General features: G+C 45.1%; 1 protein-coding gene and 1 long non-coding RNA gene across 4 annotated transcripts in view; one reads left to right on the top strand and one right to left on the bottom strand.

Annotated features, from left to right (window-relative positions):
• Nucleotides 1–24,877, top strand: part of Ttc7b (tetratricopeptide repeat domain 7B) — a 209,242-nt gene that overhangs the window by 93,990 nt on the left and 90,375 nt on the right. For all 3 annotated transcript variants that reach the window (XM_010616298.3, XM_010616297.3, XM_010616299.3), the window contains exons 8-12: nucleotides 1,936–2,073; nucleotides 17,377–17,460; nucleotides 18,378–18,482; nucleotides 20,042–20,159; nucleotides 22,262–22,319. In XM_010616298.3, the coding sequence (XP_010614600.1) occupies nucleotides 1,936–2,073; nucleotides 17,377–17,460; nucleotides 18,378–18,482; nucleotides 20,042–20,159; nucleotides 22,262–22,319 (503 nt within the window). The remainder of the gene's footprint in view (nucleotides 1–1,935; nucleotides 2,074–17,376; nucleotides 17,461–18,377; nucleotides 18,483–20,041; nucleotides 20,160–22,261; nucleotides 22,320–24,877) is intronic.
• Nucleotides 18,981–22,317, bottom strand: LOC104856799. The gene is made up of 4 exons (XR_778720.1): nucleotides 22,242–22,317; nucleotides 20,366–20,447; nucleotides 19,250–19,445; nucleotides 18,981–19,138 (listed from the first exon to the last, which is right to left on the bottom strand). It is a non-coding gene; the product is annotated as an uncharacterized LOC104856799 (long non-coding RNA).

Genomic DNA, 24,877 nt, shown 5'->3' with positions numbered 1-24,877 from the left:
AAGGTCCCTTTGAAACTGTCAGATTTGGCTCCGTGGTGTTTACTTTCTGGAAAAATCTTTTTAGGGGATGGTGACATCATCAGTAAATATGAAGAACGAGGTCACTAACCAAAATGATAGTGTTTTCCCTGTAAATCATTCCACAATTAAATTGTTCTTAGGAATCTTTATTTCCATGTTCTTTGACTATTTGATTTTTCAGTTTTTAAGCAGAAAATGAAGGTGCTCGATTTCAGAATCAAACTGAGAGTCACTGTGCTTTTTGAATATCTGAGAAAATTATATTCTTCATTGGATCTGACTTTAGGAGCATAAATTTATCTATAGTCTCTCCACCTACAAAGAAATCATTTGGAATTGTACTGCTTTCTCACTACATAGCAAATTAGTTTCCCCTAGAAAAAGAGATCATCAGAACTGTTTGCACAACTACCACTGAAATAGTATTTTGGGATATGTATTAATTGTGGATCTACTTGAAGTTATAGAACCTTTTTAATCAAAATCTAATACTTTCTCTGAGAATGAAAAAGAAGTACGATGTATTTCATATAACTTGAAAATCTCTCCTAAACAGTACCTGTTACATTTTATTTTGTTCTCTTCCAGGTATTGGTCTCAGTAGGGAACATTTATATCAAATAAATAAAGGGAGACCATTTACAGCAGGCGTCTTAGAGCGCCTTTTGTTGGGCTCCAAGCACTGCGTGCAGAAAAACTTAGAATGAAATCTTCAAAAGCAGGCTTGTTTCCATAAGAGATGACTCACCTTGTGGGAAGTGGCCTGTCTTAGACATTCTCATTTGTTTCTGACATTTAAGAGCCAGGAGTTATAAAGTGAGTAATTTCTGTTGGGTGGCTAGAAGTAAATGCCTTGTCTCACAGACAAAAAAAAAGCATTTTTGCCTCATTAGCAGGAGGAAGGTATGCCTGTGGACTTTGTGAATGTCAGACAGGAAGGTACACATCAGCCTGGGGACAAGTGACTCTAGAAACAAGCACCACGTTCACAGGAAAGGCTGGGACCCCTTTCTCTGCCTCTAGGGACAGATGGGGGGGGGCTTCTGTTAATTAGCTGGAGGGAAAAGGGCAGGTGAAATTCAACTCTGTTGATTCAGAACGCCCTATTACAGAAAAAAGAAAAAAGGAAAATAAGCTAGCTGTTGAGTCTTTATTATATGTGGTATGGATGGAGAAATCTGTGGAGAAATTAAACTTCGGAAGTAATGAAAACAAGCTGCTATGAAGAGTGTTTGATTCTGGAGAGATGAGATGAGTAAGCTTGGCTGCGCCTGATGTATTTCTGTGCTAAGCAGTTGAGATGTGAAATTGGCAAGGTGTTCTCTTCAGTCCTCTGTGGCAAAATCATTTAAAGTAAAGATCAGCTTCCTTCTTGTACATCTGCTTCATGCTTCCCTTTACAAGGTTGAATTAGTCTTTGAGATGTGTTCCATGAAGCCACCATATAGGGATCTGAATGTTGCCCAGAGATAGAGGAAAAGTATGATGTATCTTCGTGGGACGGCGAGAGCTCGATGACACCATTTGGTGATGGGAGTGCAGGGCTGAGAATGTTCTCTCATCCTGAGTGTAGAGCAGAGCAGGATCACAGTAGACAGCGGGTTCCCACTTGATGGCTGCTGCTGCTGTGTCTGCCACCCAGACTTTTGTGAGCCTGAGACCAAGGGACAGTCCCTGCTTTGCCTCAGCCCCTGAAGCTTCCCCAAAGACTGACTGTTAGGTTCTCTCCACCATGTGCTGTGATGCACCAGAGATTCTGAATACATAACCTGAGGTGACAGGCCCCTTACTCGCTTCTGTCCTCCAGAAGGCAAACTGAGGAGCAGGGGGACTAGGTGGCTTCTCCACCACACCATGCTGGCAATGTGCGCAGGCTGGCTCACCATCTGTTTCTCTCTCCCATGTTGTTTTCAGGCCAACCGGGACGCTGTGCTGAGCAGGATACCTGAGCACAAAACTGACCGCCTCATCAGTCTGCAGAGTGCGTCTGTGGTCTACGATTTGCTGACCATTGCTCTTGGAAGGAGAGGCCAGTATGAGATGCTGTCGGAGGTATAACTGCTGACCCTGGTTGGCTTCCAGCAAGGGGTGGTGACTGGGTGCCTCCAAGAGACATGAGGCCTGGACCTGGGCCCCTCTATCACTGCCAACCTTGTGAATTGGTTGCCATTTAACTTTGGTTTCCTTTCTATAGAAGGAAATAGGCTAAATGATAATGTGGTGGAGTTGATTAATGGTCTCTTACTACACGTGGTCCGTCATTCCCAAGGCTGAGAGTGTGTGGGAGGGAAGGGCAGCATTTCTCAGGCAGTTTCTCTTCCAGTGTACTTTCTATCACAACCAAAATCGTCCATCTGTGATACTAATTTCTTCATGAAAGTCTGATTTAAAACATCAGTGTATAACTCCTGGTGACTTGATAGTAGCAGGCACCTGGGCCATGCCTAGCTGGTAAGGACATTTCAAGTAAGGGTAGATGCTATCTTTATTTAGGGTGTTTTACTTGGTCATGAGGAACCCCATAGATTACAGATCTTGTGCAAGGTGCTATCATCTTCTCACCCTCTCAGCTTCTAGGAAATACTCAGGACGGTAGCTTTACTGTTTCATTTTCAGCTTCAGTGGGAACTGTTTCATCTGGGCTGTGGTTATGTATTATTAAGTTCTTGCCTAGAGTACCAGATTCTACCTTGGAAGGGCTGAATAAGTAAGGAAACCATTTTATCTTCTCTTTAGCAAAATGAGAGGAAGAAAGAAAGAAGAAAGAAAGGGAGAAGGAGCCCATTTTGTTAAAATGAACTTTTCCATGTTATTTATCTCTCTCTCTCTCTCTCTCTCTTTCTAAATTTAGGCCCATTGCAACAGCCTCTGGGCACAAGGACAGGGAATGAAATACAGTAACAGATTGGCTGAAATCAGATAAGTGCTCAACTCACCCCCTAGCCTGCCAGTGCATCGCCGCATTAGGCAGGAACCTTGGGAACAGATGAGCCTGTGTAGCTTGAATCTTTTTTTAGTCTTTAGTTTGGTGACTACATGGGGCAATGGTTACTCAGCCTTCTAAAAAAAAAAAAAAAAACAGAAAAAGCCCCCAAAACCACACAGATCCTCACGATACGGATAGGTAATGAAGTATGTCCAGATGCCCCAGCACACATGGCCTGCCCCGCCAGGACTCGGTTTAGGTGTGTGTTGGCCCAGATTGGTCCAAGCCCTCTCTGGGTGTCTTGGTTTCCAGGGCTGCCTCCTCCTGACCAGCACGGTCTGCTCTGCAACCTGTCTATGAGGTCAGTGCCACCAGCTCACAGTTGAGTTCTTTTAAGGTGAACTTCTTCCTTTCAGACAAACTACTCGACCCCTCCCTAGGCCATAGTGGGTGTGGTTCATCCCCTCATATAGCAGTGTAGCCTTTCCATCACATCCAAAACAGGCTGAAGAGCCCAGGGTGGCCAGCTTGGTGGACAGCCTGCACGACCCCCGCCCATGAGCTTGTCATTCTGTGAAGGCTGGAGCGGGGGCTGTCACCTGAGCAGCATTCTCCTGTAAGCCAGCAGCTCCATGGCACAGAATCCCAGGACCTTGTTTTCACTATGATGACTTTTACCTTGATGTCACATGCAGCTCCCACCTTGTGCTGGTGACCCGATGCCCAGGTCACTGGATAGTCTGGTTGCAGGAGCCTCTGCAGTTCAGAATGCCACCCACTAGTCACATTTAAAATTACAGAGATAGTGCCAAAGGATGCCTCAAATATTTTGGAGTGATAGGGTAGAGGGAAAGGAATGTACCCGTGTGTAGTCCTTGAAGCCTTTTGGATTTTGTGCCATATCTGTGTTTAATGTATTAAAAATATAAATAAAACGGAGGATGTGCATTTCTTCAACACAAATATATGCTGTCACCTGCTCTGAGCCAGGGCGTCTGATTAAGGCCAGGAGCAAGGCCTGGCCCTGCCCTGCCCACAGGCTGCTGCCAATCTAGAGGGCAGCACCAGCTGCAAGCAGTTACCACCTGTGTGGCCAACCCAGGGAAGGCTCTGCATCCATTGATGAGTGCTTTGAATTTGGCTTCAGCCTTTTCTGCCCTTTCTATTTTAGGAGTCAGAACACCCCACCCACCCGCAAATGTGTGCCAACCACGCCATCTCAGATCTCCCAGGCTGGTAGATGTTGTACAAAAAAGAAGGCTCACAGCACCTCCAAGGCTCCCACTGCACCCTCGATGTCTTCGTTACCCACCCTGTGTGAGCGAGGAGCCTCTCCCTCTGGCCAAGACCACATTTTAGACTGGCTGCTCTCCTCTTCTCCTCATTTCTCAGGGTTTTCTTGAATCCTCTTGCCTTTGCATTTTCTCAGGACTTTTAAGTTAAAGGGTAATTGGTTTTTTTTTAATTGAAGCAAAATTCATATTAACAAATTTAACCATTTAAAAGTATGTGATTCAGTGACATTTACTACGTTCACACTGCTGTGCATCTATGTTAGTCAGCTTTGTCACCGTAATGAAATAGCTCACGTGGCTGCTTACAAAGCAGAGGGAGTTTACTTCGCTCACAGTCCCAACAGCATAGCGTGGGCTCTATGGAGAGGGCCACCCACTGGCTGCTTCTCCTCACGGACAGAACACTGTCGCAGCACGTGGGGACAAGCAAGTGACTACATCCCAACCCAGGAGCAGGGAGGATGGGCAGGGCTAGGTGTGCTTATTCGCTAGCAGCCCTCACACCCCAAGGACCTAAGGACCCCCCTCCCAGGGCACCACTATCTCTCAGCAGCCCCACCCAGACCAAGCTGCTACTCACAGCAGACCCTGAGGGTATCCAAGCCACACCCAAATCATAGCAGCAACTGTAGCTTCTAATTTCCAAACATCTTCATTGCCCTAAAAGAAAACTTTATACCCATTAAGGGGTCACTCCACAATCTGCCCTCAGTCCCTGTCATCTGTTTTCTGTCTGTGTTCTTATTTGGGGTATTTCATATAAATGGAATTACCCAATCTGTGACCTTTCATATCTGGCTTCTTTCAGTTGGCATAATATTTTCAAGGTTATCCACAGTGTAGCATCTTCCATTGTTAGCATTTCAACCCTTCTATGGCTGTATAGTGTTCCATTGTGTGGATATACCACAGTTTAACCACTCATCAGTTGATAGACATGTGGGTTTAGAATTCAGTTATCTCACAGCAGCATTATCCCCATCAGCCAAAAGGAAGATGATCCACGCATCCCACAGATGTTAGTGAGCATCATTTATTTCTTCCTTGTTGTGGTAGATTCATTTTCTCTATCTTCATGCTCTGTCACCAGAGTGATAGCTATAAAACACAGGACAGCCTGCTGCCCTTCTGTTCTCTCTTTTATTTTGCTTTATTTCATTATTTCTCTTTCTACCATATCCTGCAGTCCTGAAGGTTCCTTAAAAGATCAGTGTAGACAAATATTTAAAAGTCAATAAATCATTTAGAATTCAGCTGTCCTGAGGTAGTTGACTACCTGTTGACATTTTAGAAGCCATCTTTTCACTCATCTTTATGAATAAATGCATGAACATTGTGTAAGTTTTAAGGAATGGGACAGTATCATTCATGTTTGTTTTTGTGGTGCTGGAGCTTGAACCCAAGGTCTCACACATGCTGTACACTTTATCACTGAGCTACATTTCTAGCCCTTTTTATTATTCATTTTTTTAAATGCTGAGGCAAGGTCTTGCTAAATTGCCCAGACTAACCTCAAACTTGTGATCCTCCCACACCAGCCTGCCAAGTAGCTAGGATTATAGGTGTAAGCCACTATGCCACGCTCGTGCACATATCATTGTAGATATGCCCCATCTCTCTTCTCCCTTCCCTTGGCACACTGCCCATCCTGCCCCCAAGTACCTCAAAAAGTGGCCCGCCAACTAAATGTTACCTGTTTCTGGGTTGCTCGCCTCTTTTAAGATTTCAGGTTCTTCATTTCTTGAACAAAGAATTGAACAAAACAAGCAAAAGTTGTGGCCAAGTTTCTTCAAGAAAGCGAAAGTGAAGAGCGAGGGAGAAACTGTCTCTGCAGAGAGAGCCTGGGCTAAGTAAAAGGAGAAAAATCAATAAAAGGACACCCTGGAGAAAGGACAGGCTACTGTAAAGAAAGTCACAATAGCAAGCTGTTCTTGGTGTCTGTCCTTTATACTGTCCAAATCTTGAGAAAACCCAAGAAAACTTCTACATATGGGTCCTGAGAAGTGGTGCTGGGATTCCACGTCTCAGGCTGATGTCAGATCTAGGCCATCCTGTTGAAAACCTGCTCATGTCTCGAGACAGCCACGTGCTTAACTTTAGGGGTTGTTCTGCACGTGTTCCGTGATCTTTCTAATTAACAGGTCCTGCCTCCTTCCCCAGCTTCTCTCTGCCCTAATCTTTATCTCATGAGGGCTTTCGTTTGAGTTCTGGATGTTCCACTTAACAGTTGTGTAATACTATGCAATTCATTAGCCTCGAATGTCTCAGGATTTTTCTGTAAAATAATAATACTTGTGCATACCTCAACAGGTATGAGAGCTACATTCATTAATCCATGTAAAGTACTCAGAGCCCAGTGCATGAGCTCGTCAAATGACATCTGTATGCTGTTGCTGCTGCAGTTACCACCGCTGCATACCTAGGAGTTACCAGGCACAGGGGAAACAACAAAGTACAGTGGACCCTTGACTTATGACCACCATCGGTTCCTGAGGAGTAGTTGTAACTCAAGTTAGTTGTAAATCAATACAGCTGAGATCTGGATGTTTACCTGGGTACACACTATAGATAACGAGAGGCAGAGGAATTTCCCAGTAACCTAATTAACCCAAGTTGCCCATGTGTCAGGCCATTTGTAACTTGAGGATCCACTGTATATAAAACAAGCTGTTTTGCCCTCAAGAAGTTTCCTATCTAGTTCCTGAGACCAAACAAAAAGCACATGGAAAGATAACTCCTCAGCTAGAAAAGACTTAATAGTATAGAATGTGTTAAATCCCAGGTGAACAGAATAGGCCAATTGCAGCAGAGTTTCAGACAGAGTGTTCTGGTCAGGGATTGTGAGCTTCTGATACAGAAATTAAATACAGTAATCCCTCATCTCTGCAGTTTTGCTCTGGTTTCAGCCTCCTGTGGTCAACCTTGGTCTAAAAATATTAAATGGAAAATTGTAGAAATAAAGTTAAGTTTTAAATTGCATGCTGTTCTGAGTGGCACGATGAAATCTTGCTTTGTCTTACCCACAAAGGAGGGAGACAAAAAGGGACCAGGGTGAATCATCCCCATGTGCAGTGTATCCGTGCTCTATGCACTGTGACTGCCATTCACTTAGTGGCTGTCTTGGCTACAGTTTGACTAGCATGGTATCATGGTGCTTGCGTTCAGGTAACCCTTATTTTACCTAATAATGGCCCAGAAGTGCAAAATAAGTTTTGCAAAGGATGGGACGGCAGAAAGCAGAAGGCAGAAAAGTGCTTCCTGGCAGTGTTGCAAGGCTTGTAGGAAGAAACTCTGTAGGTATGGGGTTTGGTACTATCCACTGCTTCAAGCATCCACTGGTGGCCTTGGAACATGTCCCCTGTGGATGAGGTGGAGATGACTAACTAGTCTAGGAGGATAGAATAGCCTTCCTTACCACATTGTGGAGGCAGGAAGAGATCAGCCTGAGGGGCTTGGCTGATAGAGATGTTGGAAAGAAGGCCTGGACTGGGCTGTCAACATAACTACCTGTCCACAGACCTTGCTTGTGCCCCTCAAGGTGGGGGGATCCAGCCCCATCACACGCTGTGGCTGATCTGCGAGCAGGTCCCCTGTCTTGGAAGTGGTACAGACATCTTCCTTCTTGCTGGTGGAGGCTTTTGTAAACAGGAGGTCACAACATCAGGCTGTCATGAGAGAAGAACTTGTGTCTCTGAACTTTCCTCCCTTCTCTGTCCCCACCAACTCTGACATGTCCACATCAGGACAGGGCACACTTTGCTTCTTCTCCTTGGTTGACCTGGCCTTCTAAGCACCAAGAGAGTAGTGGGTGGGTGCTCTGCTGTGATCGCCTGCGTGTTCCCTTTCCTTCTGACCCCCTAGGGCAGTGGAGTGCATGGTGTGGTCCTGGCAGAGCCAGCTGTTAGAGCCCAACTCAGAGACACTGTTCTGTCCCTGTCCCTTTCTTCTGCAGAGACAGGAGGCTGCTCTTCTAGCTCAAGGCTGTCATGTGCCCATCTCAAGCCTTTCTTTCCTGGGCACTCTTCAGCCAGTTTCTGGGTCTGGAACATTGAGCAGCGGAAGTGCAAACTCAAGGTTTACCACAGCCTCTCTCCGACAGGTTTAAATATAAGCACAATGTTTACCATCTCTCCAGTGCTATGCATTTTCATGGTTTTGTAAAGACTAATTGTGAGCCCTACTGAAAGGTTTGTGTAGGAAGGAACTCTTCTTTTTCCCCTTCAATTTAAACAGCAGCACTAGTTGGCATGACAACCCGTGCTATTAAAAGGAAAGCAATAGGCACGGCTTTCTCTGTTTTTGAGAATGAACCCAAGCTGCTAAGGAGGTTTGTTTCTCAAATTTAACTATTAATGGCTCCATTTTGACAGCATATTATGGGGTCTTTTTTGAAGGCTGTGTATCCCCCACACACACACATAGACATGGCAGTTTTAAAGACAGAAATGGTATTTTTGTCTTTCCTGTTGAACTAATGTTCATTTGTTTATGATAAATCGCAACAACACTATATTCTGTGGGTAAAACTGTCTGGGTAGTGATTGTACCAAAAGGACATTTGCACCCCCCCCAACCTAAATGCTGATTTGTAAGGCGAACATTGTGAAAAGCACCGCATGTCTCACTAAGCCTGCCTAACGGGCTATCATCTGCTAATTACTTTGGAGCTGGGCATCTCATGCAGCCATTGCTGCAGCAGACTCTGCCTTGACCTAGCACCAAGGTCCCTGGAGGGCATCAGTGGCTGTGAGTGACCCTGGTGGAGATGGAGTCACACATGTTGGACTCAGGATGGATGTTCAGTAAAACCTTGCTGAAACACCAGTGCTTCACAGCCGATGCTCCCCTTTGCAGGATTTAGAGGTAGGCTGGCTCTTGATGTGCTGTGAATGTGCCTTCCCCATGCAAGGCCAGAGGCTGAAGTTCATTCCATGGAAATTAGGCAGCAGAGGACCAGAGGACCAGATGGGCAGCAGAGCCTCAGATAGATCTCAGTTCTGGGCTGGCTTTGATCAGCCTGGTAGAGACCAACAGTGTCATTTTTGTATGACAGCCTGTCCTGAAGAATCTCAGCCCCAGCACAGCGACTGATGCCTGCATTCCCACATTATAAAAGCAGTTTTTGAATGAGATGTTGCTTTCTTCCTGTGGCCCTCTGTGAAAGTACCTGTACTCTTGGAAAGAACCAGGGTTTAAACCTTTAGAGTGGTTCAGTTCAGAGAAACCAACATCTAGGTATATAATATAACTCATATTTTGTTTTTCGCTTCTTAAATTTTTTTTAAAATATGCCATTTTTATCTTTTTAAAAGATATAATTCAATGCATTTCATTTTTCTCCTTGATGTACAACTATCATCACTGTTTTCAAGCTTTTCCATAATCTCAAAGAGAAACTCTGTACCCAGTAAGCAATGGCTCCTCATTCTCTCCTCCCCTTCATACCCTGGAAAACTGTAACCTACTGTCTGTCTTTATGTATTTGCCAATTCCAGGTACCTGGTCTAAAAGGGAATCATACAAACTCTTTTATGTCTGGCTTATTTCTTTGAAGGTTCAGCCACGCTATGATAGTACATCTAAGTAGCACGCATCAGAACTTTATTCCTTTTTTTGGGATTGTGTACATATGCCACATTTTGTTTGCCCATTAATTTATTACACCTAGCAATAGAATTGCTAGGTCATATGGTAATTCTGGGTTAACTTTTTGGGAAACTGCCAAGCTGTTTCCTCAGTGACTATACCATTTACGTTCCACTCCTGTGCACAAGGGTTCCAGTTTTCCGCATCCTCACCAACGCTTGTTATTTTGATTATAGCCATCCTAGTAGGTATTAAGTGCTATCTCATTGTGAATTAGATTTGCGTTTCCCTAGTGACTAACAATATTGAATGGTTTTTCATGTGCTTCTTGGCAGTTTGTATATCTTTGAAGAAATGACTGTTTAAATCTTGATCCATTATAAAATCGTTTTTATTACAATTGTACTTTATTAAACATGATAAACTTTTTATCAGATACATGATTTGCCAGTATTTTCTCCCATTCTGTATGGTTTCAGTTTACTTTTTGATGCATAAAAGATTTTAATTTTGATTAAACCCAGTACGCCTTCATGGCTCATGTTCTTGGTGTCGTATCTGAGACTCCATTGCCATATCCCAGGTCATAAAGACTTACCTTGACATTTTCCTCTAAGAGCTTTTACTCCTATATTTAGGCTTTTGATCCATTTTGAGTTAATTTTATATGTGGTGTGAAGTAAAGCTCCACTTTATTGTTTTTGCTCGTGGAAATCCAGTTATTTCAACACTTTGTTCAAGAGAGACAAGCATGGTGTATGTTAGTTACCCTTACACAATGTTAATTAAAAACATTATTATACAGCTGCCAAGAATTACATTTAATAACTGACTCATTAAGTATATATGATGTAGGAAAGACAATCTTTCTAACCAATGGAAGGTTCCATGTTTTTTGTTTTGTTTTGTTTCTGGTTCTGGGGATCAAACTTAAGACCTTGCGCTTACAAGGCAGGCACAGCGCCACTGGCCCTGGAAAGTTCTATGTGGTGAGAACTGTTAGCATCTAGTCCACAAGGTGAATAAAGAAGACAATTCATGGTGTTTTCGTTCTCTTTTAATAGTGATGGATTTCATACTTGGGCTGTAGGCCAAGTGCATGCAGTATCTGATGATTTATTTCTACCCCTTACCCCTTGGGTTTTGGATGCTGACTCTCACTCTTGGATTCCAAAAATAGACTGTGGCTTTTCCTTGCTCATGGCATTGTGCAGCTGTCACTGCCACGCACCCAGTTGGTGTAATTGGGCTGTGCATACAAGGAAGGTAATTGCTAAATCCCTTCTTATGCCAGAAGGGTGTCTGGTTCCCACAGCCTCTCAGACATGGCTGTGTATGAAAAGCTGAAACAAGAGGCAGGAAGGACATAAACCCTTGCTCCAGAAGGGAACGTGTTTACAAGTGAGATTTTGCCTCCCACTCAGATGAGTAGGATGCCTTTAGGGTCTAGTGGTTATTCTGCCACGGGTCCGTGGCATCAGGTGAGTGTGACCTGAGCTTCGGAGAGGTGGCAGGGCTGCTTTCCCTCTGCAGCACCCGTCTTTCCCAGTAAACATGACACTGCTGCCAAGTCAGTCGTCTTCTCTTGTGAGAGTAGTGGTCTGCAGATGTTGCCAGCTGCTTGCTGTGGGTGACTCAGGGGTCTGTAGCTCTGGATGGGACGCTTCCTAGGCCACACTGCCTTCTCTTCAGCAGACACCAGAGGTGAACAAAAAGCCCAACTTCCACTCTCATCCCTCCTTGTCTACTAAAGGCTCCTGTTCTCCCTCCCTTTACCACCCACTGGCACCCCCACATCCATTCCCAGTGGTCCTCATTCCTTGCCTTCTCCCCTTCACGTCAGACCCCACCAGATCTGCTGCTGTTTTGCTTTACCATAGCAGTGCTGGCCACCTATCATGTGTGCAGCATTCACTCTGTTTCCTCACTCCCAGGAGCATTTCCCATGTACTGCTTCATTCAACCCCATAACAAACCTGTGGCTGGGGTGGTGGGAGCCAGGGTCAAGCCTGGGCAAACTGACCCGAGACGGGGCTTCACCCTGGGTCTGCTGCCCTCCTCCTGTGCTGTGCCAGGCCATGTGCTTCAGCAGCCCCTCAGCACACCCCACCCCAGCCCCATGTACAGGATACCTGCCATCTTCTGAAAAGTCTATTTCCGTCAGTATTTCTTTCTCATAGAACCATGATTAAAATATGAATGCTTTTCATTTTATTTTATTATCATATATTTTGTTCCCAGCCTCCCTGTAACATTAAAACTGGACATTCTTACTCTTTCACATACAGATATGACTGGAAATTCTTAACAGGACAAGTTAAACAATTGAGGTGAGCAAACACCCCATCTAAGGAAGGAGCTTATGGCCAGCAAACATCCCCAGTGATGACCTGTGTTCCTTTTGACGTAGACGTGTTCTGTGGGCAGGGGTCTCCTCTCATATTACAGTGTGCTCAAGGGTTTGTGCTTTCTTGATGTTCGTGGAAACAGCAAGGATCTTAGATATCCAGGCAGTGTGTGGCATCAGGGTTTGGGGAGTGTCTGGTGCTCTGTGGACACTTTTGAGAGCAGTGTGCCTGGCTGTGAGTCATTAAATGCCAGAAGCCCACAGGAGGGCAGAGCCATCAGCTGTGACATGGGAGCTCACACACCCGTGAAGTGGGACACAGACCAGTTTGCGATCGTTGGCTTGCATTTTCTAACTCCCTTTATGGGTGTTTTGGGGCATGGGGTGTTAAAGTCATGAGAAAGAGGACCAGGCTGGGAGGGGACCATGAAGGAAGCAGCAGTGTGGAGGAGCTGTGTGACCTGCCTGAGTCTTTGTCAAACTGAGATTCTCCAAGATGAGCTGAGAATGTACTGCTGGCTACTGTAGTGCTGCTGGCTGCTATGGAATCAGAAGTTTCTCGAAATTCTGCAAGCTAGAGAGGTCTCAGTTGTTGGTCACCTCTGGAATCCCAAAGAGGCCACAGGAACAGGGCTCCCCTGTTAACAGAAAAAGCATCTCTGAACCCTTGAAATCGTTCTGGGAACATGTAGCCTTTCCAGGGGTCTTTTATTCAGTTATACTTCGCCTTATGCAACATGAGCAGTCCTGCTGAGTGGCGTCTGTTATTCAAGCCTCAGAGGCAGTGGAGAGTTGTGATTTCTACCTCAGACTCTGAAACCGGGCTGCTTGATTCACATCTGGCTCTGCCACCAGTTCCCTGGCACTCACGTGTCACTGACACACTGTGCTTCAGAGTCCTGCGTCAAACCTGCCCAGGCCTGGTAGGTTGTTATGTGAGCACCTAAGGCCGTATGTATAAGGCAGAAAGCATACTGCCTGGCTACACAGCAAGTGCTACCAAGAAACTTGCTGAAGAAGTAAACAGTAAACGTATATCCCAGGCCTGTTCTGTAATGTAGCACCCTGTTCTCAAGGTCTCACATTAAATCCTTTTCTACCATGCAGAAAGTGAATATTTTTTGGAAATATGAGTGTTCATACATTGAATCAAAGTGCAGTGATTGGTATTATGAGATTAGTTGCATTTTCTTTCTTAAAAATGTTAAAAATGGGCCGGGGATTTGGCTCAGTGTTTCCGCCGCATGCCTTGCAAGTGCAAGGGCTTGAGTTTGATCCCCAGTACAAAAAAAATGTAAAAAGTTAAAAGAATTTAAAGTGGTAACAGCTAAACTTTATTTAGAAGTTACTGTCCTATAATGGGGATAGTTTCTTATGCCTCTTTAATTATTAACTAATTTAATCTCCCTTAATGACTCTGTATTAATGACTGAAGCTTCCAGTTTTCAGTGAAGAGCCTAGGTTCAAAGAGATTAACTGGCTTGCCCAAATGCACACACCATTCTGTGATGGTGAATAGGTTCTTTGTGTGTGTGTGTGTGTGTCTGTGTGTAGTATTGGAGGTTGAACCCAAGGCCTCATGCATACTAGGCAAACATCTACCACTGAGCTGCATTCCCAGCCCTTTTTATTTTGTTCTTAGGCATGGTCTCACTAAGTTGCCCAGGTTGCAAACTTGCAATCCTTCTGCTTCAGCCTCCTGAACAGCAGCAATTACAAGTGTGCACCATTGCATCTGGCCAGGCCAGATCTTTTCTTTACAGCTAATGTTCAGTTCAGGTGAACTCTCTGCTGTTCCAAGCTTTCCTCTGGCAAAAGCCATACAACTATTGGTTGGGGCTGGCAGGTTGGGGTTGTTGTAAGAGGTGCTTAAGGCATTTGCTTGGGTATACTTTCTGCCTTGGTCATAGGTAACAGAACCTGATTGCTACCTTGAGCAGAAAAAGCACTTATGGAGTATCCACAGAAGACCAAAGAACAAACTAGAGCAGGCATTAAGTAGTGTGGTTTCAGCCATGGTGGGCCTGGCCTCTGGGAGTCTTGTCTCATCCCATCCCCACCACCTGCATGTTTAGTGCCTACAGGAGCAGCTGATTGGCTGTGCCCAGGCTGTGTGACCCCATATGCACCCCTTCTCTCCAGGCTGCTCTGGCTCTCCCCACGCCCAAATGAAAAGTAAAAATCAAAATGATGGATGTGAGCTGTCTGAGGGCTCCACCCGGGTGCCCCCCACAGGCTTCCCCAGCCCGGGGTCTTGTGACTTCTTCAGTTTGAGGACCAGTGCTGTCTCCCTCTGCTATTTTCTCACCACACCTGCAAAGGAGCTTGACACCAATTCGGCTTCCAGCAAGTGTTTGTTGCGGAGTGTAATGAGCATGTTAGCCTTTGGCACGAAAGACAGTAAGAAGGCACACTTATTTATAACATCTAGCTTTTTGATTCAGAGCAGTCTGTTTCAGCAGCTGAGCTCCTTTTGTTTATCAGGAAAAAGGTGATATTTGTCATCCCTCCTAGCAAAAGGAGGAAGAAAACGCTTTTCAACATTTGAATGTTTTCGTGTATCTGTTTAATGCTTATGGATTGAATTGCAGTGAATTAGTTGAGCAGGGCTGTTGAAGGCAACTCATCTTGCATCATTATCTGCTCTTCCCTCCCTGTCTAATTCAACCACCACAATTATCACTCCTGCCTCCCCTCCGTCAGTCCTCGCCCCATTCCCCAAACGTTAGTCTGTAAGTCCCAATGGCTTTTCATCGTCTGCATCCTCCCCGTCACACCTGTCCCCCTCTCCCCAGCCTACCTCAGGCACTGGATCAGGTAGGTCTCCCTGCACCCCATCTTGCCCACTTGCCCTCCCAGCAGGCTGCTTTGGTTTCCCACCCACCATGCTGTGCAGTGCTGATCTTTTATCAGAAGAGTGGGGTGGTTAGAAGAGGAAGGATTCAAATGACTGACTGCCCCTTCGTGTCTGTGCCAGTGTGCATCTTGATGTAACTACCAAAGCCAACATACCATGGCTTGATCAATAGGAATTGCTTTGTCCTCAGCCACAGGTGGCCTGATTGGAGGCAGTTGTCGGTGTTCCTGCAGCTCCTCCTGCCTCAGGGGACAGATGCTTTCTTTTTCTGCCCATTCTAGTAGGTGTCTTTTGTCACCTCTTGCTACCCTACCTTCAGCTCTGAAGGGGCAGGGTGAGGGGCACTGTGGTGCTGGCTGAGGGTGCTCTTCTCTTAAGCTTTCTTGGAGGCTCCAGCAAGCAGCTCCAGACGACCTTGCAGGGTCTGGAATGGGGTCATACGCCATCCAGGTGTCGACCAGGCACATTGCCAGGGTTCCTCCTGCAAGGGATCTTCAGATGCCCACCCCATACCATCTCTTAGCATGTAGCAAGTGCTTACTAGCCTCTTGTGCTTTGCTTTTTAATATATTTTTAATAGGGAAAATTTTCACAGTAAACCAAGCATCATAATATTGACTGTGACTATCTCTGAATGACCATTTAGAATTCTGAAATTCTTTCCTCTCCTACCACTTACCTCACTTTGTCTTAATTTGAGCCCCTGTGACTTCTTATCTCTCAGCCCCGCTCCTTGCCCCTTTTTCCACCTATTAATCCTGAGAATTCATTTGTTTTTCTCTGCTCCCTGGCTGGCTTCAGAATGACACAGAGAAAAATGGCAGCAGGGTGCTGTGGGTACCGTGGCATCCACACCATTGCCTCTGAGGTGCCTGAGGTCAGTAGCCTCAGGTTTCCCCTTATAAAGACCTTTTCTCTACTGGTTGTTTCTAACTCATAGCCCTATTTTTTCTTTTCCTGCTAGCAGCCACTTCATTTCACTGTAACAGAGAAAACAGTGGCTGGGCAGGACAGCCCTGTGGGTCTCCCTTCCTGTTAAGGCACCGGTCTCCCATGAGAAGGCCTGACGGCCAGGGCCCATTTCTCCCAGGAGTGGGCTGCTCTTTCTCCTTCTGGGGCCTAATTGACCCCTTTGGTGTCTTCTTCTGCCTGCTTCTTCCTTTACGTTAGAGATTTGCTCACATGTTCCGTGAAGAAATAATGATGTTGATAAGTAACCTTTCTCCATCCCCAGGCCTTTGCTCACACAGCCTTTTCTTCCCACCTCATCTGCCTCTCTTCTCTGTTCCTTACGCTTCACAACAACCCAACAACAGCCCCCATGGAGCTCGGCCCATGCTAGATCCCAGCTGCCTGGCCTGCATCGCTTTGACACTCACACTCTCCCTCCCCTTCCCCAGGCCCTTTCTCTGTTATACCATTCTTCAGCACCTTCCCCCACTACCTTCTCCTTCCATTTTGGGAGAGATGTTTTCCACCCTCCCATGGTTTCCTGTCCTTGCTGATTCTAGTTCAGACTCAGTTCTTGGTTCTGAAGCTTCTGGACTCTTCTGTCTTCCTTATTTCTGGCCTGCCTCCGTGTGGTCTTACGCCTCACTCAACACTCCATGATCTTCCTACAGCCTGATGTGATCGTGACCCCCCACCCTGCGGGAAAATCTGCTTTAGATTGTCATGCCTTGGGAGCCAAGTCATGGGTCTGCCCTTCGTTATTTCGCCTTGGAGCACTGGGCTGTGGTTTAAGGGCACAGAGGAGGGAGAACAGAGCTGGAGTGGAGTGGGGCAGTAACGACCTGGAAAGGAGCTGTCATCTGAGACTCATGACATGGCTCAGCCTGTGCCTGCTCACCCTGACCCTCTGTTTCTGCTCTGTGCCCTGGGCTGGGTTATCCTGCACTTGCCAGGCCAAGCTGAAACATGCCCTCCCCTCCTTTTCCTGTCATCCCCAGGCTGTGTTGTTTCCCCTCTCATTGTCATGGTCTGGCTCAGCAACCTGCTTCCTCTTGCTTGGAACCACTTTCCCACAAACTGCTGTTTCCAGCCATGGCACTTCTCATTTGAACCTTGGAATTCGAGTTGTGTGTGCGCCCACCTCTTTCCCCATTCAATCAGAGCAACTGGAGATTGGGGATCGTGTCTTGGTCAACTGTGGATTGTCCTGGCCATTGGCACCCAGCTCCATACCATACGGGGACAGCTGGAGGGGGGTTGGTGAAGGGTTGTGTTCAAAGCATTCGAGGGAAACCGGGTTTGGAGGTCTTATCTTAGTAAACAAAGACACAGACTCACTTGGTATCCAGTCATGACAATTCTCAGTCTGCATTTGTTCAACTTTCTAAACCAGTGCTTAGAAAGAGCCATGAAGTTCGCCTTTGAGGAGTTCCACCTGTGGTACCAGTTCGCTCTCTCGCTGATGGCTGCTGGAAAAGTGAGTCGCCCTTCACAACGTGCAGTTCTGTGTGTCTGTGGCTATGTCTTGAATGTCCTAGGATGATCTTGTAGAAGTCTAAGGCATTATTTTGAACTGAGCTGTGTTCCTAAATTTAACAATTTGGGAGCCAAGATGGGCATAACACTGAGAAGAAAAACTGAAATGCCACTGTCACTCATTTATGTGACTTGGACGTGGCTTAAGCTGAAGCTGTTTCTGACCCTGGCCCTCATTTGCAGGTGTAAATGTGGTCTTGGAGGGGGAGGTCTTTTGGTCTTTGGCATTCTGTGGTATAGACAGTGTTGGCTGAAAGCATGGGCTCTGGAGTACAGCTGGTGTGTGGAAACTGGACCATCTCAGAGCTAAGTGTCCAGGGCGAGTCACTTAGTGCCTCAGTCTCCCCTGGAGTAAAATAGGCTGTAATAATCCCTGCTTCATGGAAAGAGCTATGTACAAGGTGCTTAGGAGAGCAACCCGAACTGCGTAAGCACTCAGCAGAGATATAGCCATTGCAGTACTTGTTAATTTGGACCAGTCAGTGAATTGTTAGGTCTGAGATACAAGATTATTGGGGCAAAGTAGATTCAGAAATTTAGTCTGATATGCTGTATATTGGGTGTTTACTTATTATTGTAGCATAAGCCTCCATGGTCTATTTTTTCTTATTTTACAGTGGCTACCAATAGATAACTAGATAGGGTGACCCAGGGGAGCATTTGCACTTGTTTTTAACCTGTTTACTCTGCTGTCACTCAGGACCCCAAGCTCTGGTTGTCTCAGTCCCCAGGCTCTGTTTGGTTGGAAAAGCCTTTTCACAGGTGGACCGACCGAAATGCGTCTGGAAGGCTGAGAAGGCTGTACAGTCGGGTTCTGTCCAGAAGTTTTGAGTTTCACAGAAACCCTCTCTTTCCAAGTCTGCTCGAGCCGTGAAGGTGCTGAAAGAGTGCATCCGCCTCAAGCCTGACGACGCCACCATCCCGCTCCTCGCTGCCAAGCTGTGCATGGGCTCCCTGCACTGGGTGAGTAGGAGACGTGGTCCCCACACCTCAGAACGGGGCCCAGGGCAGGGCTGCCAGCCTTTCCTGTGTCAGCTACACACAGACGAGGCCACTTACACAGCCTCAGCCCCAATCCTAGGCCCCTGGCTCCTTGGGCCTTCCCCACCCACTGCGATCCTGTGTTCTCAGGCACTCTGGGATTTCTTTTTCACAGGAATGTGCTTCAAAACGTAGCAATGATGGGATAAGTTAGTAAGTCGTATAGGACAGAGACAGTGCACCATGTGGATGACTCATTCTCGGCCCAGCCTGGGACTTTTCTCTAAAGAGTCATTGGCTACTTTAGCTCAACTTTCTTCTTTCTCTGTCTTCACGTACACCCTTGCTGCACCCTTGTTTTCTTCCACGTGTTCTCCCCCAGCAGAAGAGAAGGAAGCCTTGTGAAGAAAGCAATCCCGTCTTACTCGGTTTTGCTTGAGAAACCATAGACAAGAAAAGCAGGCAGGCTCTTACCTGTAAAGCACAGCTCTCTGTGGTCCATGGGTTTTGAGAGGTTGGGGCTGTAAGGGCAGGCGGTGTGGGCAGGACTGGGCGTGGGTGGAGGAGTGGACTGGACCAGTGTGGAACGTGCCAGTTTCCAGCAGTGACTCCTGCCGTCCTTCCTGCCCTGTTCATTCCTGTAACAGGTACATCTGTAAACACCTGAAGTAAGCCTCTTAAGAGATGGGTGTAACAAATCCTTTCTGTATGGTTTTCTTACATTCTTATCGTTAAAATTTTTGAAATACCTCAGCAGTCAAGAGTATTATGAACTCCATGTACGATCACCCAGCTTCAGTAACATCTACATTCATATGCTTTTGAAGGAACAAATCTTATTATTTTTGCCTCTAATGAATTGTGCAATAGGCCTCCTGGTGGATGTGTTTACAGGTGCACATTTTCTCAGTGGAATCTGCTGGTATGATGTCTGTCTGTTGTGCACTATAAAATAAGAAGATGGAGTTTAGAAATTTTCAATAGCATGTGACAAAGAGAATCCAAGCCTAGATTGATTCTTTCTGTCATGAAAAAAGAAAAAAAAACCCAAACATAAAATATTCCAAGCACCTTGTTCTTTTTTTTTTTTTTGGTATCAGGGATTGAACTCAGGACCTTGTGTTTGTGAAGCAGGCAGTGGAACCACTGAGCTAAATCCCAGCCTTCAAACACCTTATTCTTTACCAATGTATTTATTCCAACATCTGAGTACCTAGCACAACCTCATTACAGAAACAACTGTAAGAGATAAAGATGACAAAGATAGAACCCTACAAGTATAAAAGTGACTTTGGAAACAAAGGCAAACAAGCGATATGGAAAATGTTAAAGAAAAAAAAAGGCAAGATAGAAGTCCTGAGAATTATTGTTAAAGAGGCTCAATAAAGAAGACAGAATCACCAGAGTGGGATTGGAAGGTTTGGGAGTCATTTTCAAAGCGACATATCATAAATCTACTCTTGGTAGCACATGCTTATGGGAACTCATGTTCCAAATTCTGCAGGTCATTGTTGTTGTTTTTAACTTGTCTCCTTTTTCAGTTGGAAGAGGCTGAGAAGTTTGCCAAAACTGTTGTTGATGTGGGAGAAAAAACATCAGAGTTCAAGGCCAAAGGCTACTTAGCTCTCGGGCTCACATACAGTCTGCAGGCCACTGACGGTGAGAGAAGTCCCTCCCTACGGAGCCTGGGTCCACACTGCAGGAGCCCACAGTCTCTTTCTGTCTTAGGAGGAAGCAGGAGATGGGTCGTTCAGGCGTGCTGTCCTGTGAGGCCCCAGTGTTGCTGTCCCCTTTGCTTGGACTTAGAGGGGAGGGGAAGAGCCCTGTTCACAGGTGCATGGGCCGATGGTGCTGTGGAGTCCTACCTGGCAGGTGTGAGGGCAAGGTCTTGAGATGATTTGCCCAACCTCGCTTTGCCCCTGCTCTGGCCCCAGTCTTTGGTCTGGGCTAGAAATGAGTAAAAGGGTGTTAGATCTTAGGTACAGGACTGTGGGAGAGTTCAGGACCGCACCCTCCCAGGAATTGTCCCTTGACTGGTCAGGAATTGTCCTTTTTTCCATTCACATGTTTTAATTCAAAGATATGTGCACATGTAGTACAGTAGCTCACCAAGTGTCTATGGCTCTCAGGGGCAAGGATTTGTATTGTTTGAATATACTTATAGTTTTGTTGGATGAGCTTCTGGCTTTAAAATATCTTAATGATGGTTTATCTACTTAATGAAGTTTTCAATGATATATTTGCATAAAGTGTAAATTGATAAGTTGCTTTTCTGATCTCTTATTCTTAATAATTGTTAAAATGAGTATAAAAGAAACCTTTCAAAAATAAATATGTAACAACGAATTAGCCTAAGGCAAAATGCCCTTGTAGCCACACCCTGCTCAGGAGGCACCAGTTGAGCCTTCCACGTGCCCCTGCCAATCACTACCCCCCACTCTGTTAACAGGAAATAGTACTTTGAATGTAAGTGTTCACTCCCTTAAATTAACTCAGATCCTTCTTTTCTCTGCCTTAAAATACCAATGACCCTGGGCAAGTTTGCATGTCAATCCCTTTTTAATCATGGACTTTTGACTCATTTTCCATGTGTATGTGTGGCATATTGACCACACTCAGCATGTTTCTCCAAATATATAATAGACTTGCAATGAAGAGTAAATGTAGTGCCTGTAGACTTATCTGTGTAATCTCTTAGTTCAGACTACCCCTAGTCAGCCCTGTAACTCTAGGAGCTCCTGAACCCTGTGGGGCCTTCTGTTGCATTCAGGGTTGTGTTTTGTCTCCTTGGGGTTCTCTGTAGCTCAGTGGCTGCTCTAAGGTAGCTCTGGGCTACAGCCACATGCAGCCCCCTGGGCCTGCAATCTGCAGGGCAGCTAATGGATAAGGGCCTCTCACAGTTCCCACCATAAACCCTTCCCCCAGCACTTGTATTCTTGTCCCAGTAAAAAGGACTCTTTCTCGTTGATGAACAGGCTGAAGGGAGCCACTTCTGTGCTCTATGCGGGGAAGTGTTGATTCTCACCAGATGGACCACACTTTGCAGCCAATCTGCCTGTGTCATTGTTGGGTGTGGAGCTCTATCCCCTGTGTTCAATATGCTGGCCATGTCCCGGAGTGAACTAACCTGCTTTTAATAGCATCCAGTTAGTGCCTTTGACATCAGATCATAGCTTCTTAGTCCCAGAAGGACTTGTAAGGGCAAACTGATTCAATATCATTGGTGCTTAAATCCTGTCTATACCATCCCAGGGGGCCAATCTGTAGTTACACACTTCATACTTGGGAGGACCAATGTGCTCCTCCTGCAGTTCCCAACTGCCTGTTGAACATGGTCTCCATGTATGTGGGGCTAGGAAGAGTGACCATGCAATGGTCAACAATGCCGCCCTGGCACTGTTCCACGGCCTGCACCCTGAGTGCAGGTACCTTCAGGGTGTGACTGGCTTCATGTCCTGTGTCTCAGCACCTGATGCAGTAGACACTCAGGAATGATTGCTTTCAATCCAGGTGACCGTATGATCCTTGTGATGCATTTTGTTTTGTTTTGTTTTTTCTCTCATTGAGTTTATTGGTACATTTTAGGTATACAGTACAGTTACATTCATTATTGGGATCTTGTACCTTTACATGACAGGTCTTGGTTCTCATTTTTTTCCCTTGTCCCTGCCCTCCCTTCAGCCCCTCCTCCCGCAATGCATTTTATATTGTCAAAAAATCCCAATCTCCCATGCCACTCACTAACTGAACCTTTTCCTTAGCTTCTTTGCGAGGGATGCAGGAAGTCCTGCAGAGGAAGGCTCTTCTTGCATTTCAGAGGTGAGTGGGAGTTCAGATTTTCACTCAGCTGTACATAATGACACCAAAGATGATACGTGTAAAAAGCAGGGATGTTTATAAAGATTATGTAAACAGCATTTTGCCCCTGGGAGCCTCTGGTCCCGAGCATTGAACACACAGCATCAAAACTCGCTGCATCACTTATTGCCAAGCAAATCTGCATTCTTAATCTGTTTATCCATGTAGGTACATTTTATTCATTCCTGATAAAGTGAGTTCAGCTCAAAAAAGAGATACTCCATGACTAGGGAAATGGCTTCTTTATTGAAAACATTTGTCATCATCTAGAAAAGGGATCATTCTTTTCTGGCTTTAAAAAAATGTGTCAAACTGCGAGTTTTTAATCTTAAGAAATGAAGAAAAAAAAAACCAACTACATTTGAGAAAGTTTCTCAGATATCATTAAATCAGCCATCTCAGAGAGTCCAGACACCCTACCCCTACCTAGATCCGTGATGCCTTGTGCTAGTCTCTGTCATTGTACCTTTGATGAACTCAGGACAGTGCCTTATAATTATAAAATGCTGGAGTGTCCCAGTGCTCTTTCACACTGCTCATATACTGACAAGTAGATGGGACAAGTAGTAACGCCAGTACAGTAAGGACTGATGTGCAGGAGTCACGGTCCCCTAGAGTGAAGTCAGTGTCGAATCAAGGTCTCCTGACTCTAACCTAGTTTTTCTTATACCTGTTATACTGATTACACTGTCCTAACTTTACCCCTATTACAGCTATAATAAATCACTAAAGTGAAATTACTGCCTGAAAGTATAGCCCTGTGATGTGACTCTAGAAGTAGAATTGATCCTATCACCTTAAATACATCTGAGTTACTTTGACTTCTTAGGGTTATATTTGAAACTAGTAACTTAATTTAAAATTTCATGAGGCCTTTCCACTCCCTACTCCCTGCATTAGATCTAGATCCTTCCCTTAGAGCCAAGGTTGCCCACAAACAAGATCTGTCATGGCCTCCATGTGCATTTTTTCGTGAAGCCATTACCATTGGTTTCAGTTAAGCCTGAAACACTTCCATCTTATTTCTTTCTGTTTCCTAGCAGCTTGTCAATCGCCCTTTCACTTTGCAGTCCCAGTCTGGTTAATGACAAAAAGTACCAGTTGACATCTGCAAACAGACCTCCTGTCTCTGTGCTAGGCTTTTGTTGGTGTTCTTCAGCACGGAGTGTGGAAAGCATTTCCATTTCAAATGATTTTGAGTTTTAAATTCTCCAGTCCTAGTTTGTAAAACCCACACATGGATGCCTAAGAAAGTGGCCATTACATCTGTTTCACTCTTCTTAAACCAGCACATCTTACTGGCTCTCTAAAAATAGCCACAGTGGTGGTCTGCCTGGAGCTGCCAGCGTAACTCCACATTGCATAACACTTGTTCCGTTGGCCCAAATTCTCTTTGTTCCTTTTCTGCTTGGGTTTTAATTCAAAGATTTTAAAATATTACTTCATATAGGAATAAAGAGCAGTAAAATCACATACCTGACTGTATTATGAAAAGCTAACCTAGATTCTTTCTGTGAAATACAGAATGTTTTTCAAAGAAATGAAATTATTTTGGTTCAAGTACACATTGACTATTTTAGTGAGTATAGGCCTAACAAATATCAAGAGTGATGTGTATTACTTTTAAAATGTAAATAGTTAATTTTAAACCACTTGGATAAGAGGTACTTTTCCTACTATGTCTTTTATGTATTCTCACTCACAGTTCTGTTTCTATTATTGTTTTGCATTTTTTGTTTAAAAAGAAACTGCAATTCAAAAAAGCATGAGTTTGCAAATATCACATGTGAAAATTAGCTCTTCATTATGATGAAAGCCAAATTTCAGAAAGATTTACTGCCTAGGGGATTCAAACAGGTCATTTTTTAAGATGCCCAAGTGGTATACTGGAACCCCTGAGCTTAAACCAACCAACTCAGCCTGTTCATTTGTCCTGTATAAAAGCAGAGAGAAGGAAACCTGAATGTCATTTGCAGCATTACAAGGTGTAGTTTCTGCGGGCTTTCATGTCCTACTGAGAAAAGCAATCCTGAGAACAGCTGAGATCATGTTTCAGTGCATTGACCCATGCATGCAGAAAGCCAGAGCTGCTCCTGGAGAAAGAGGCGGTGTGGTACCCTTTCTGTGTGTTACTCAGTGTGGCACAGGATACATGATCTCATTTTATTTTTTTCTCTCCCTCCTAGCTTGAGTTTAAATGTGATATTTTTTTGTGTGTAGGATAGCTAACCATCTTGATTTCTTGGGTACTGAAACATTTCTCAAAACATTGATAAAGCCAAGAAAATCCTAGGCAAACCAAATCAGTCAGTCGCCTTGTGTGTATAACTAGTGGCAGACCCCTGAGTACAAGTCTAACCATGTGTACACATATTTTCTCAGCTCAGTGCACCAATCCCATGCCCACTGTAATCAAGTCTGAAGAAGGCCGGGGATTTTAGCTCAGTAGTTCCACCTCCTGCCTCAAACGTACAAGGTCCTGAGTTAGATCCTTGATACCAAAAAAAAAAAAAAAAAAA

The sequence above is a fragment of the Fukomys damarensis genome, unplaced genomic scaffold (assembly GCF_012274545.1).
Source record: "Fukomys damarensis isolate Sample0158 unplaced genomic scaffold, DMR_v1.0_HiC HiC_scaffold_21, whole genome shotgun sequence".
NCBI classification, from domain to species: domain Eukaryota; kingdom Metazoa; phylum Chordata; class Mammalia; order Rodentia; family Bathyergidae; genus Fukomys; species Fukomys damarensis.
This window is presented reverse-complemented; position numbering and strand designations above follow the sequence as displayed.